Below are 15,112 nucleotides of genomic sequence, written 5' to 3'. Positions count from 1 at the left end.
ATAAGAAAAAGAGGGTTGCTGGGTATGGTGACACACGCCTTTAATCCCAGATCTTGGGAGGCAGCGGCAGGTGGATCTCTGAGTTTGAGGCCAGCCTGATCTACAGAGTCAGTTCCAAGACAGACAGGGTTACACAGAGAAATCCTGTCTCAAAAAACCAAATAAATAAATAAACAAAAAAAAATTAAAGGGTCTTTCTGAATCAAGATCTCCTTTCTTGAGAAGGCCATAATAGGACAGGTATGTAATATAGTTATATGCTTGCCTAACACGCAAAAGATCCTAAGTCCTAACCCCAGCACTACACAAAACCAGGTACAATAGTACACACCAGTCACCAAGCACCTATTAGGTAGAGGCAGGAAGATCACAAAAGTTCAAGGTTCTCCTTGGCTATCTCTCAAGTTTGAGGGCATCCTAGGCTACAGTGATAGCCCATCTGAAAACAAAATCAGCAAAAAAGGGAAGACCAATTTAAAATAAGAAAACACCAATGTAAAAATTTTTACAATAATTTCAAGAAACTTGCACACATATATGTGGGTTGTGTTAATGCATATTTTGCTACAGAAATTCTTTTACATTAAGTTGTTGGATTTAATTAAACAATAACATAATGTGCAATATATAGAACAGTCAATTAAATTAATCATTCATTCATTCATCTGTGGACAGAAACTGCTCATTTGTTTCCCAGCCACCCAGACCTGAAATAATCACACAGAAACTGTATTAATTAAAACACTACTTGGCCTATTAGTTTATGCATATTTATAGATAGCTTTTACATCTTAAATTAACACATTTCTATTAGTCTGTGTATTGCCATGTAATTGTGGAATATGGGTAAGGTTCTGTCTGGTGTCCAGCATCTGTCTCCTGCAGCAGCTACATGGCTTCTCTCTGACTCTGCCTCCTCTCTCTCTACATCTCTGTTTGGATTTCCCACCTGGCTTTGCTCTGTTAAGCCACTGGCCAAAAGCAGTTTCTTTATTAACCAATGGCAATAAAACATATTCACAGCATACAGAGGGGAATCCCACATCATCCATCTGTACATATTATTTTACACAATCCCTTTTGGTAAATATCAGTTACCTCTGAAAATGTGACTTTTGTCTAACTTTTCTATATATCATCTTAAAATTTTTTGATTTATATCTATAACTTAAGCAAATGGCTTATAAAGATTTTTAAAAGCTAGTTTCTTCCCAAATCAAGAAATGAAATCATTGACAGTTTATTTTACTGTATGTACTTTATTTGACCACATTCTATCATATCAGACGGAAGGCCCAGGCACATGCGATTCTCACTTGTGCCCACCTCAACTTGACTTCCTTGGGAACTTGGACTTTCTTTAGTGCTGTTAGAACTTAGAGCAGAATTGGCTCAGAGCAGAATCATTTTGAGTTCTCTTGAAGTCAAATGAGTCACAGATGAAGTTTTGAAGTCCAGTGGAAACTACAGACTATTCGGGTGGTGAGGCCCAAACGCAGAAAATAGGAGGTCCAATGTTGTCTCATTAGATCTTCAGGAAATGCTAGGCAAGACCACTGTGTAGAGGGAGTGAGAGGAGGTCAGTATGCAGAGGCCCGGCAAAGGACTGTGCAGACACATTCACCAGATTTTCTAAGGAAATGTGTGAGAACAAGGACAGAAGCCAGCTTGAACCACAGAAGCCACCCTACATCCTGTCGCAACTATCCCAAATCAACCCCTGAGGTTTCTTCTTCCTACACATGGACTTTTACCAAAAAGTCCCATGAATGTGTGAAAACCTGCTTTTATCTTGACTCAGAAAGGGTGTTGGACTAGAAGTCACACTTTTCTGATGATGAACCATAGAGGAGTTGTTACTTCTAGGCTGGTACATGGGGGATGCCAACCTCAAAGGCTCTGTGTAGTAGACTCCAGGTCCCATGGGCTCTGCAGAACCTGGTCCTGATTTCATTTCCTTGAAGGATCTGAGATCTTTACAAATGCCTTGCAATGGGCATGGACCCAGTAGTTCTAAGGAATTCTCTTTTTACAAAAGGCCACTCTAGCTCAGTGGGCTAAGGCTGAGGAGGACAGTGTCCCCGACTTCCTCTCTAGTCACAGGCTCTATGGAGATATGAACATTTGCAGCAGTCCTCAGATTTCATTTTGCTCTGACCCTCTGGATCTTTGCCTGTTAATGGCCTGATTCCTGGCCTGACTTTGTGGGCCACCAGCATTCAAGACAGTCTTTTTATAATAGCTCAGGGACAACTTAATGTGATCTGACCATGTTGCCCTTGGTGCATTCTACTGGAGAATAGGTACAGAAAGGAAAGCAGAAGATGGTAGCCTAAGGAGGGGGCTCAGGCCCACGTCAGCTCCATCATCACCCACCTTCACACACAGCTCCAGCATCTTCATCATGTCCACAATCAAAGGTCTCCACCTGGTCACATTCAGCCAGGGTCTTTTCTGTCCCATTGCACAGGGCTACCTGGATGAGCACGGGCAGAGCTTCATCGACTACTGGTGGATACAACATGGCTATAGGTGTGTGCTTGGCTGCTCCACAGCCTAGCTCTCGGCATACCACAGCCACATCCTTCATGTCCCAGCCATCATCGCACACTGTGCCCCAGCGACCTTCCTGTTCCACCTCTACACGTCCCTCACAGCGGTGGGGACCATTCACTAGACGTACTTTGGGTGGGGGCTCTGTAAACAGAATGGGTGAAAGTACATTAAAAACATGCATACGGTAGTCAGGCAGCTTCCATGTACCCCAGTCTCCACAGCAGTTGGGGAGTGGGACAGGGGTACGGTCATAGTTAATGTTAATTGTTGATCGACAGTAGCTGGAATCACCTAAAAGAAAAGTCTTCAGGCCCCATCCATCAGGGATTATCTAAATTAAGTTGGCTTGTGACCATGACTGTGGAATGCTATGAATTAGGTTAATTGCACTAGAAAGAGTGGCCCACTGTAGGTTCTAGTATTCACCAGGCTGGGATCCCTGACTGTATGAAAGGGAGAAAGTTGACTATGTACAAGTGTTCATGACTCTGGTGATTATAGACGTGACATGACCAGATGCTTCAAGTACCCCCTGCCTTGATTCTCCTCCACGACCCTTGAACTGTTAGCCAAGAGAAACCCTTTTCCTTTAAGTTGCTTTTATCAAGTGTTTTTGTCATGGCAACAAGAAAGGAAACTAAGTCATGTAAGGAGTTGCTAAAGGTGAGATCTTAGAGTCTGGCTTTGCCTTGCTGCCCTTTTATCCTTCCCACCATCTCACATCACCAATGTTCCCATTAAGTGGGCCTGGAAAAGAATTTTTGCTCACACTCTGAAACACAGAGGTGCATGAACTAAAAAAAAAATTCTTAAAAGCACAGAGAGATATAATTAAATCTTCCCTAATGATAGAGACTGATGGGTACAATGGAAAATGGCCTACTTTGTTTGTTTTGTGGCTTTTAAAAAAATGTTCAATACTTCATTGATGACTTTGCCAGTCAAAGGCCCATTTCATTTTCTCTGCAGAGGGTAGACTAAGCATATTGGTGCAGCCTGTCTCTGCTTACTTTGGTATTTTACTTTGTTGAGACTGGGGAGTCACTATATTTCCCAGACTGATCTTGAACTTCAAACAATCCTCTTGCCTTTGGTATATGTTACCCATCATGCCCATTCTTCTTTAAAAAAAAATTGAAGTCATTAGAAATTAGACAGGGTCTCTCTCTCTCTCTCTCTCTCTCTCTCTCTCTCTCTCTCTCTCTCTCTCTCTCCTTCCAATGAAGCCCAGTCTTGCCTTGAACTCACAGTGACTTTCTTGCCTCAACCTCCCACAAAATGTTGGGGTTATAGCCATGACCATTAGATTCTTTTGATACAAGATCTTTTACATAGTCTAGAGGGACCTTAAACTCAGGATTGTTCTTTTTCTGAGATTTCTAGGATAAAGTTCAGCTATAAGCTTAACACTATCAGTGGCCAACTTTGCTTGTCTGTGAAAGAAGATGGTGGAGGGATGAAGAGGAGAGAGTGCATGGATCCCAGGCTACAGAAAATTACACCCACTACTGATTTCCTGTTGGCATCACTTTGAGGAGGAGGTAGGTCAATCAGAGGGAATTTTCATCATTTGCAGTCAGCATATCCCATCTTACAACTACTCAGATCTTGGCAAGATCCCTGAAAAAGGAAGACAGCAATACAGGTAATAAACAGGCAGGCAGACCAGAAAAGTTACAGGCAATAGCAAGAATGCTCTCCTAAGCTAGACACCACCTTCTACCCCAGCACTTGGGAGGCAAAAGCTAGATGATCTCTGTGAGTTTGAGTCCAGCCTAGTTTACATGGTGAGTTCCAGGTCAGTCAGGGCTGAATAGCGAGGGCCTGTCTAAAAAAAAGTATTTCTCAAAACTTGATAGAGTAATGAGTCCAAATGCCTATAAGACATTAGTCTCTTATACTAAAGAGACTGAAGTATAAGACTAAATGAAGAAAGTAATTGAAATCAAAGAAAAAACCCTTAATATACTTCCAAAACACAAAAGTGACATTTTTTTTTGTTTCACAGAGAAAATATGCATTAACTGACAACATGTAAGCCCATCAACCAAGTTTCAGTAATTTCTCTGAAGTAAAATTTCTACAGGCTACATTTTAATAAATACTAAATACAAGAACATAGGATTTTAATAAATGCTAAATATAAGAACAAAGGAATATCTAAATAAAGGATTGATATACATTCATTTATAAGAAATTTTAAGTTCTTTTTACAAAATAATTAAGAAACCACATTACACATATGTAGACAATAAGCAAATGAAGACATCATATGCCAATTTTTTTAATGAGATAAAAGTTGCACTTAGTTTTAAGTACATTTGTTTCTAAAATGAAAAAGAAGCAAATGAATTAAAAAATACTTTGAAATAATAAAATGATATTGACTTGAAAAGTAAAAGATATAAAAGAAATCTGAACTTTTAATAAAGAACCATACCATAGAAAGACCACTGGTAAATCTGGTGAGAAAAGGGGACTATACGGGCATATTGAAAATGAGGAGAGAACATAGACACAGTAGAAACTAAAACCAGACATAGTTCTCAAGAATCTATGATAAATTTGAAAATATAGGCTTTCCTTTATTTTGCTCATCTTTGGGGGACAAAACACATAAACTGTTTTGTGGGGAGCTGAATGTGTGTATACAGTGTATGTGTGCATAAGGAAGCGAGAGAAGGACACTGAGTCTCTTCCACATTCTTCTTCCTACTTCTTCTCTGGAGACAGGGTCTTCCACAGGAACTCTGCCTTGGCATTTTTTCAGCTAGTCTGGCAGCTGGCAACCCCCCATGGTCATCGTGTCTGCATTCCCTGAAACAGCTATGCCCAGGTGAGCAGTGAGGACCCAAACACAGGTCCTCATATATATGCTACAAGGGATCCTACCCACTCAGTCATCTCCTAACCCTACAATAATAGCCCTGTAATAAAACAGTGTTTGTTTTAAAGTTATAACACTGTCATTAAGACAAAAAGGCAACCTATTGAATGGGAGAAGATCTTCACCAACCCTGCAACAGACAAAGGTCTGATCTCCAAAATATATAGAGAACTCAAGAAACTAGACTTTAAAATGCTAATTAACCCAATTAAAAAATGGGATACTGAACTGAACAGAGAATTCTCAACAGAAGAACTTCAAATGGCCAAAAGACACTTAAGGTCATGCTCAACCTCCTTAGCAATCAAGGAAATGCAAGTCAAAACAACTTTGAGATACCATCTTCTACCGGTCAGAATGACTAAAACCCAAAACACCAATGATAGCCTATGCTGGAGAGGTTGTGGAGTAAGGGAAACTCTCATCCATTGTTGGTGGGAATGCAAACTTGTGCAACCACTTTGGAAAGCAGTGTGGAGGTTTCTCAGGAAACTGGGAGTCAACCTACCTCAAGATCCAGCAATTCCACTCTTGGGAATATACCCAAGAGATGCCCAATCATACTAAAAAGCATTTGTTCAACTATGTTCATAGCAGCACTATTTGTAATAGCCAGAACCTAGAAACAACCTAGGTGCCCCTCAATAAAAGAATGGATAAAGAAGGTGTGACACATATACACTTTAGAGTTTTACTCAGTGGTAAAAAACAATATCTTGAAATTTTCATACAAATGGATGGAAACAGAAAACACTATCCTGAGTGAGGTAATCCAGACCCAAAAAAGAGGATTATGGTATGTACTCACTCATAAGTAGATTCTAGCCATAAATAAAGGACATTGACCCTATAGTTCGTGACCCTAGAGCAGCTAAATAAGAAGGTGAACCCAAAGAAAAACATATATTTATCCTCTTGGGTATTGGAAGTTGACAAGATCATTGGGCAAAAGTTAGGAGCAGGAGGTTGGGGTGGATTGGGGGGAAGGGGAGATGGGGAGAGAGAAGGGAGAAGGGGAGGATTGGGGAGAGCTTGGGGGAATGGGATAATTGACATGGAGGAAGGGTGGATATGGGAGCAGGGAAGAAGTTATCCTAACCAAGGGAGTCATTTTAGGGTTGGCTAGAGTCTTGGCTCTAGAGGGGCTCCCAAATGGCCAAGGCAATATCCCTAACTAGTTCTGTGGCAGCAGAGGAGAGGGTGCCTGTACTAACCTTATCCTATAGCCACACTGATGAATATCTTGCATATCACCATAGAACCTTCATCTGGCCATGGATGGAGATAGAGACAGAGACCCACATTGGAGCACTGGACTGAGCTCCCAAGGTCCAAATGAGGAGCAGAAGGACAGAGAATGTGAGCAAGAAAGTCAGGACTGCGAGGGGTACGTCCACCCACTGAGACAATGGGACTGATCTCATGGGAGCTCACTAAGGCCAGCTGGACTGGGACTGATGGAGCATGTGATCAAACTGGACTCTCTGAACGTGGCTGACAATGAGGGCTGACTGAAAAGCCAAGGACAATGGCACTGAGTTTTGATCCTACTGCATGGACTGTCCTTGAGGGAGCTTAGTCTGTTTGGATGCTCACCTTCCTAGACCTGGATCTAGGGGGGAGGAGCTTGGACTTCCCACAGGGCAGGAAACCCTGACTGCTCTTAGGACTGAAGAGGGAGGGGAAGAGGAAGGGGGGAGTGGGAAGGAAATGGGAGGAGGGGAGGAGATGGAAATTTTTAATAAATAAATTTAAGAAAATTTAATTTTAAAAAAATTCTGCAACTGAACATTTTAAATAAAAGGCAACATTTAAGCAAAAAATTGAAAAAGCTAATTAATGAAAAAAAAATGACAGTAGAAGCAATAGTCTACTGGACTCAGAATCCTTGGCTAGTTGCAAAGACTTCAAGTAGTAGATAATTTAAATGTTGTTATAAATTTCTCAACACAGAATTTGTGGAACCTCCCTGAAACCATTCTTACAAAGCTAATGCATCCCTAACTAAGAACAACAACAACAACAAAAAAAAACCCCTAATGTATTAATAGGATACAAGGGGACAAAGCTTAGCGTGCTTGAAGTCCTGAGTTTGATAGCTAGCACTAACATGCAGGTACAAACACTTGAAATAAAATATTAGCAAGTCATATAAAGCTACTGCCTATGATAACTAAGAAGGGCTTCTAAGGGAAACTCAGTAATGTTTCACATTAGGAAACTTGTGAGTAAAAATTCTCTCCAACAATGGATTAAAGAAGAAGAAGATCACACAACCATCCAGACCTATTTGCACAGTGGCAAAGTCTTACAAAGCTTTAGTGTCATCTTTGTATCTGCTCATGGCACTCCTATTAAGTAACTTTGGACAAGCTGCTTAATTTAAATTTTATTTCTTTATTTGTATAATAATTATGTTGCTACTAAAATTAAGTGATGCAATCTTAGTAAAAAAAGAAAGGAAGGAAGGAAGGAAGGAAGGAAGGAAGGAAGGAAGAAAGAAAGAAAGAAAGAAAGAAAGAAAGAAAGAAAGAAAGAAAGAAAGAAAGAAAAAAGTCTGGGAGTCTTTTTTTGTGGGCTTTTTATTTTTGTTCTTAACTACAGGGCTGGAGGGAGCTACGCAGTCAGAGGGTCCTCAGAGAAAGACCCACTGAGCTCGAGGGTACAGGAACATTCTCTTTTTCTGTGGACATTTGTTTTCTCTCACCATGCTTCACCTAGCCTGCCCCTTACTCTAGTCCGACCCCCAATTTTACACACATGTGATTCAAGAAGAGCAGACAGGAAAGACAGGCAGCGACCAGAGACGCTGTTTGTTAAAACTGGAAAGCAAAACTGGGGGTAAAGACGGTCCCTCAGTGGAGCTCCGATGCCCGGGAGAGTGGGAGAGTACAAGGGAAAGGAAGAAAGCCGTGGCTTGGCATACTGCAAATTGCAGCTTGGAACGAGACATTACATTGTCCTACCTGTGACAATGAGTAGTACCACCTCACTGCGCTTTGTCCCCCAGCCATTGTCAGCCACACAGGAGTAGTTCCCAGAATGTCCGGCAGTCAGAGTGAGCTTAAAGGATGCTTTTCCTCCAGAAGGTGTTGAGATGTTGCCCAGAGTGATATTTTCATGATAAAACCGGTACAGAACGGGAGGAGATGCTCTCTTGTCTTCACACTGGAGCTCCACCACATCCCCAATGAAGGGCAGCACCCCAGGAACACTGATGGAGAGGAGAGGGTGCCACACTGGAACTGGCAGCACAGTAGAGCGTCAGAGGGTGGTATGACTCACAGCCTAACTTGTCTTCATTCAAGTTCTTTTCCAACATCTCACTGCTCGGTCTAATCCTCCAGGGGAGGATCCAGCAGAGCAGCTATGCATTGATGACAATTCTGGAGGGCAAGCCTCTAACTATACCACACAATCTGCCTCGTGTTCCATCTCCATGCCCTCTCTCAGTTCCTTTGTCACTGTTGCCATGTTTTACCTCCACCATCAAAACACCCCCCCCCCTCCGCTGTGTTCCGACGGCTTCCCAGCCTCTTCATGCCTTCCTTGTACCTTGTCACATCTTCGAACATCCCCAGCTGAGAGTTACCAGGTCCTTAATAGGAAGGCTGCTTACCTTTTACTGTGATGTTCACCACAGCACTCTGGACGAGGCCGTAGCTGTTGTCAGCAGTGCAGTAGTAACCCCCTGCGTGACTTTCTCTGACAGTAGTGATCTCCAGCTCGACTCTCTGGGAACGCTGGCTTTTCCTCCCCACGCTTTCCTCTGTATCCTCTCTGTGCCAGGAGTATATTATGAGCCCGGTCCCTTTAGCCACAGAACAAACAAGGACCAGTGTCTGCCCTTCAACTCCGCAGCCCCTTGGAGACTGGATCTCCATGGAGACTTGAGACACAGGGATCCCTATGATCAGAAGACAATTGTTAAGGACTTGGTGGGGAAATTCAGGATGGGAGGGGGTCCAGTACCTCCTGCTGGGAATTACATCAGGTCTATATATGGAATTGAGAGTCCACCCTGCTTGCCGGGAATGGAGCATACTGAGGAGCATTTCACAGGGCTACTCTGATGCCTAATAACAATCCTATCCCGCACTTCTTGTCCTTTTCCCTGTTTGCTCTCCTGTCGGAATACCACAGTGTTCTGCCTTCTCTTGACTTCCCTGTGACTTGAGACAGTAGGAGAGAGAGAGGCTGGAATGGCATAAAGGAGGAAGTTCTCAACCTGAGAAACAATTAAGTTTTGCCCTTTAGTAGCTGCAGAATCTAAATCTAGATTTCTGATCCTCAGTTTTTCTCACTCGCGTTTGGATAATCCTAGTAACCTCACAGAGTTCTCATGAGACCAGCTGAGATGTAGCCATCAGGCAGTCTCTCTCCCCAGTACTGCTCAGCAGTGCCAGCTAGTGACGCTTGAGAGGAAGTGCTGCAAAGTACTTAAAAGTACGTGTCCTGGGGCTGGAGCAACCACATTTAAATGTTGACCAGGTAAGTCTCCGTCTGTAAAGTGGGGGGATTCACAGTACCATTTTATAGGCGCTACTCATAAAACTGTTCCCCAGGCCACTGTGAGGACAAAACGTTCACAGCATCGTGCACATGGTAAATCTTTCTGTCTCCTGTTTTCTGATTGTGAAAGTCCGAGAGAGCTAAAACATCACAGCAGCTTTAGCTCGGATCTGAAATATAGCAATTCCTTTTATAAGTAGCAGGCTGTTATTGTCGTTTCAAATGTCGTTATTCGTGCCTTCTTTGCACCACCTGTTAACTAGGGGTCTCTCCTCATAGACAGAGGTTCTACTTCATTGACCTCTTGGTTTTCTGAGTAAAATTACCATTGTTACTTTTCTGAAGGGGAGGGGAAAGTCATTGGAAAATTAGTGTTCAAGGCCCAACTCAATGATACTCACTCTCCACATCTATATAGGACCGGCGACTCTGCTTCGAGACACTGTGAGACGCTGTCATTGCCTCGCACCAGTAATTTCCTGAGTCTTCTTTCCATATTGCTGAGATCGTAAATGTTGGTGAACTCCCACCCGCCTGCAGAGCGTGGCCATCTTTGAAGAAGGAATAGCGTAACTGGGTCGTTGCCCTATCTGAAGGGAGCCAGGTGTTGCAGGACAGGGTCATTGACCTCCCCTCTATGGGATGCAGGGAGCTGACTGTCAGCCCTGGTGCTGGAAACAGCTCTGGAGGGGAAAATCCAAAGAGACCACTTGTTATTAGCTGACTGCACAGTCCTCTAGAAGTGCCCAATGAGTACGACACACATATCCATACCCCAGGACAGGCAGCCCACCCCCATTTATCCATCCCTGGGTAGTTGTCATATGCCTTTTACCCTGGCTTTCCTACAACAAGCATTCTCCTTCCTAGACATATCCTCTCAAGGAATGATCCCCTACCTCGGATATCAAGCCACACATGTCTTGTTTCTTCTGTTACGTCTACGAATAGGAAAAGTTTCCTATCTGCCTTACAGAAATAGGAGCCACTGTCACTGAATCTTGCATTTGAAATGGTGTAGCTCGAAGCACTTCTGTAAGTAGTTATGTGAGATCCATCCTTGAAGTACTTTAGTCTCCTTATATCATGGTTCTTTTCCCCCGTGCAGCTTATAGTCACATGGTCTCCTTCATACGCATGGTGTGGCAGGCTGATGCTCAACCAGTCTACAAAGAAAACAAGAAGGCAGAGTTAATAACGCTGACCCTGTCTGGATGCCTCTGGGAAGGGAGAGGCTCTACAGATATCTAGAAGCTGGGGACCTGCTGGCTCTACTAACTTTCGGGCTCAGCAGAGTGAGCTCTATTTCACTAAGTGACACTTTCCCCCAAACAAGCATTTGGATGTCTGTTAATAGATTTTATGTTGTTTTCTTCAGCTCCCAACAGCTATACTAAATATGGATTTAAAATGAGTCTACTAGCTAAGTAAGATAGCACAGGTCTGGAATTAATGCTATTAATGAAATTGAGGTGGGTAAGTCACAGTTTCAAAGCTACAGATTAAGTTTAGGGTGAGCTTGTGTGATTTAGTAAGACTTTAGACTTCACAATAAACAATAAACAGGGCTGTGTATGACAACTTAGTGGTGGAATTCCTCACCTAGCATGTACAAGACCCTGGGTGCAAGCCTCAGCATTCTTTCTCCTCACCCCATGACTAGAAGATTCCAATTGTATCTCCTTATGCCTAGTGACATGGCTTCAGGGTCCATGGCAGGCATGGTTAACTCCCTCTGCTTGTTTCATACTTTAGAAACCCTGTTTGGTACTACAGAAACTCAAAGTCCTTCCCTTGCATGTCATTCTCCTAAGATGAAACTAACGGGGCTCTGAAATCTCCATCCCCAAGTCTCTGGAGTCTACTAAAAACTCAGAGGCATCTGCAAATCATTGTCATGCTTGGTCCTGTAGGAGCCCCATAAAGAAGAAGCTAAGCTGTTACTCCCCCTATAGGACAGCCATTATCAGTATTGATGACTAGCTCGGTATTTTGGATTTGCGCCTAAAAGGAGGAGAAAACACAAAAGAATAAGCCCTGCTCTGAACATTGGCCCCTCTTCACAAGACACTATCCATCACTAGGAAACAAAGTGTAGGGGGAAGATAAGTACAAAAGTGATGTTTAGGCGCCTGCCCAGCTTGTCCTTCTGTCTCCCAGGGGCCAGATTCATTTGGAAATAGCTAAGGGTTTTAATCCCTAGGGTGACACCGATAAGGATGTATATGAAAAATGCTGAGAACTTCTTAAAGCATATGTCACAAGAAAGCACATATTCCTAAAACATAAATCATAAAGATGATAATCTTAATTAATAGCCAGACTTCCTTCCTTCCTTCCTTCCTTTCTTTCTTCCTTCCGTCCTTCCTTCCCTCCTTGCCCCCCTCTTTCAGAGAGATTCTGGGGCTCAAACTCAGGATCTTGCCCATTCTATCCAGGCCAGTTCTCTTGACTGAACTAAATCCTCATTTCATCTTCTCATCCTTCAAAATGTTCTGCTTACATATGCATTTTTCCTTGTTCACATCTCTATATCTATATGACATGTTGGAAATGCTCATTTAGATGGTTTCAGTAGGGCAAAGTGACTAACCTAACGCAATGATAACTTCTGTGTAACTTTCACTGGCTTTGAAAGATAATGGAAACAGAAGTAGATGGTTGGGCACAAATGTTGATAAACAGGTGTGACAGACCAATATTCTTTTTCCTACATGGTGAGGCTAGACAATAGGTTCAGGTGAATATTTTAGAAATAAAATCAGTTTAATTAAAGAAATATGTGAGATGTAAAATTCATGAGACCAAATTGAGAATGATCCAAGGAGTAAGTAGGTGACAGAGAAAAGTTACAACAGGTTTCCCTGGGACTGAAATAAGGATTTAACTGCAAGACACTTGGGTTAGTGGTCTTGATTTCTGAGATTTTCCTACTAGCTGTATTTCCTCCAATTGACTGCATCCGTGTACATGTGCACATTTTATCCTAATTCTGAGAGTTCACTGGATCTGACAAAATTTCTCAAGAGATTTCCCCCACTCCCACCAAGTAATTTAAAAACATTCTTGTTTAAAATTACAAACTTAGGTACACAGCATCTTCTTCTCTGCACATCGTAGAATGAATGTGTTCTCAAAGGCTTAACCAAAGATGAAAGTCTAATTTCCCAGGCTACCGTGAAACTAAGTGTTTTCTTAATTTCATTATATTAAAATTCCAATAAAAACAGAAAATACATTAGACATTGGGTTGTTTCCATCCCAGTAGAGACCTAAGGATGTTCATGTCCTCTAGAGAACACCTCCTCAGCCTTTTGCTGCCCCTCTGTTATAAATATCTTTTCAGTCATTGCTTCTGTTGAGGATGGGACTTTTCTCCCCAGTGACTACACAGATGGTTTTTCCTTCACAATTACTCTCTTTCCTTCTAAGGGGTCAGCAGCAAACAGGAACTAATTCATTGTTTTAAGGGGTCAGGACATGGTGGGGCCACAGTGCACCCTACCACATCTGATCAATGGATGGTGAGTGAGGTGCAGGGTCCTTCTTCTCTTCATCCCAGTTCTGGCTCAGACCCCTGCAGCTTTCTGCTAAGAGGTTTCACCAGGCAAGGCCACCCATGCGCAAGAGTCCCAGAGAGCTAGAGGAATTAAGAGAAGAGTTGCTTACCGGAATGGACTCCGACAGGAGCTGTGAGGGAACAGAGTCAGAGAGATTACATGGACCAAGGTCTTAACACTTTGTAAAAACGCTATAGCCCTCTGAGGATTCCCAAATGTTGCCTTTTCTTTTCCTTCCTGTTTCTTCCTCCTTCCATTACCCCTTTCAACTCCCCTCCTTCATTTCCTTTATCATTTCTCCCCATCTTTATTTCATACCTCCCTCCCACTCACAAATGATACTCATATGGAACCCAAGATTCATTTTTATATTCCTAGAACATTGTAAGTAGTCCCAGAAGTTTGTATTTCAAGAGCTTCATTTATTATCTCCTCTTCCACCTTCTTTTAAATATTTAAATATTTTTATTTTTTTGAAATTAAAATATAACTACATCTTTTTCTCCCTTTCCTCTCCTTCCCCCAACTCCTCCCACATATTCTCTGCTCTTTTTCAAATTCATGGTTTCTAATGGTCGTGTGTGTGTGTGTGTGTCTGCTTTTTCAAATTTATAACTTCTAATTGTGTATGTAAGTATGTATGTATGTACATACACATTTATACACATGTATGATACATATATATATATATAATTATACACACACATACACACATAATACAACCTGTATTACATAATCTCAGGGGTGGTCAGTATGCATTGGATAGCCAGTTTGGGGGCTCTATCATTAAACTGTCCAGACTATTTTGCTTAAGAGAAATCATGTACACGGGGGCATCCTAGATACCAGGAAGGGCCACGAAAGAAACACAGGATCTGCTGATATTTCGTTGGCATCCGTTCCCCCTTTTTTCAGCATTGTAGACATACTACTGTGGAAGGGGGGCTTTATGATATCCATTATGGTTAATCAGGCTTAAAATCTATGTAATATCTAAGTCTATGGAGATAAAAGTTCAGCTAAAAATGTCTACTCTTGAAGTAGAGTCTGAGCCTCAGGGTGTCAAATTTATGTAGGCTGTGCATGGTATCCACTCCAACAGAAAACTTTTTGAAGCCCTTTCAATGAAAATTTACTGTTTTCATAGAGACCAAACAGAAATAATAGAGACAAAACATCAGCCTTTAGTAAGGACACCACACACACACACATACACACACACACACACACACACACACACACACATACACACACACACACACACACGAGTCTTTTCCTTATTCTGAGAACCCTGCTTTTCTCAGCTCCCATTTGCAACGTTCCTGCCAGTACTGGATCAGTAGCAGAAACCCATGTCTCCACACCCCACCAGAGAGACATATGCTCAGGAAGAGTATCTAGGGGTGCCCAATGGAGGTAGTTCTACCCTGTACCACCCCAGGTCTTTTTCAGCATCCTACGTACCAAGGGCCAGAAGCAGTGACCACAGCAGCATGAGGCTAGAAACAAGCAGTTCCCTTCGTGACAGGTGCAACTCCTATCAGAGCAGCTGAACTGTGGATCTAGGATAGAGCACTGATTCAGAAGGGATCTTGCT

The 15,112-nt window shown here is 42.4% G+C and overlaps 1 protein-coding gene across 1 annotated transcript; it reads right to left on the bottom strand.

The window, feature by feature from the left end:
• Positions 1-1,026: 1,026 nt before the first annotated feature.
• Positions 1,027-15,076, bottom strand: LOC101999165 (Fc receptor-like protein 2). Its single transcript, XM_013349808.2, has 8 exons — positions 14,980-15,076; positions 13,625-13,645; positions 10,855-11,121; positions 10,357-10,638; positions 9,063-9,350; positions 8,410-8,688; positions 2,377-2,697; positions 1,027-1,556 (listed from the first exon to the last, which is right to left on the bottom strand). The coding sequence occupies exons 1-8, from the start codon at positions 15,008-15,010 to the stop codon at positions 1,534-1,536; spliced, it is 1,512 nt and encodes a 503-aa protein (XP_013205262.2). The 5' UTR covers positions 15,011-15,076; the 3' UTR covers positions 1,027-1,533.
• Between the last annotated feature and the right edge of the window lie 36 nt (positions 15,077-15,112).

Source organism: Microtus ochrogaster, chromosome 21, assembly GCF_000317375.1.
Source record: "Microtus ochrogaster isolate Prairie Vole_2 chromosome 21, MicOch1.0, whole genome shotgun sequence".
NCBI classification, from domain to species: Eukaryota; Metazoa; Chordata; class Mammalia; order Rodentia; family Cricetidae; genus Microtus; species Microtus ochrogaster.
The sequence above is the reverse complement of the archived record's forward strand: the minus strand, read 5'-3'. Positions and strand labels throughout refer to the sequence as shown.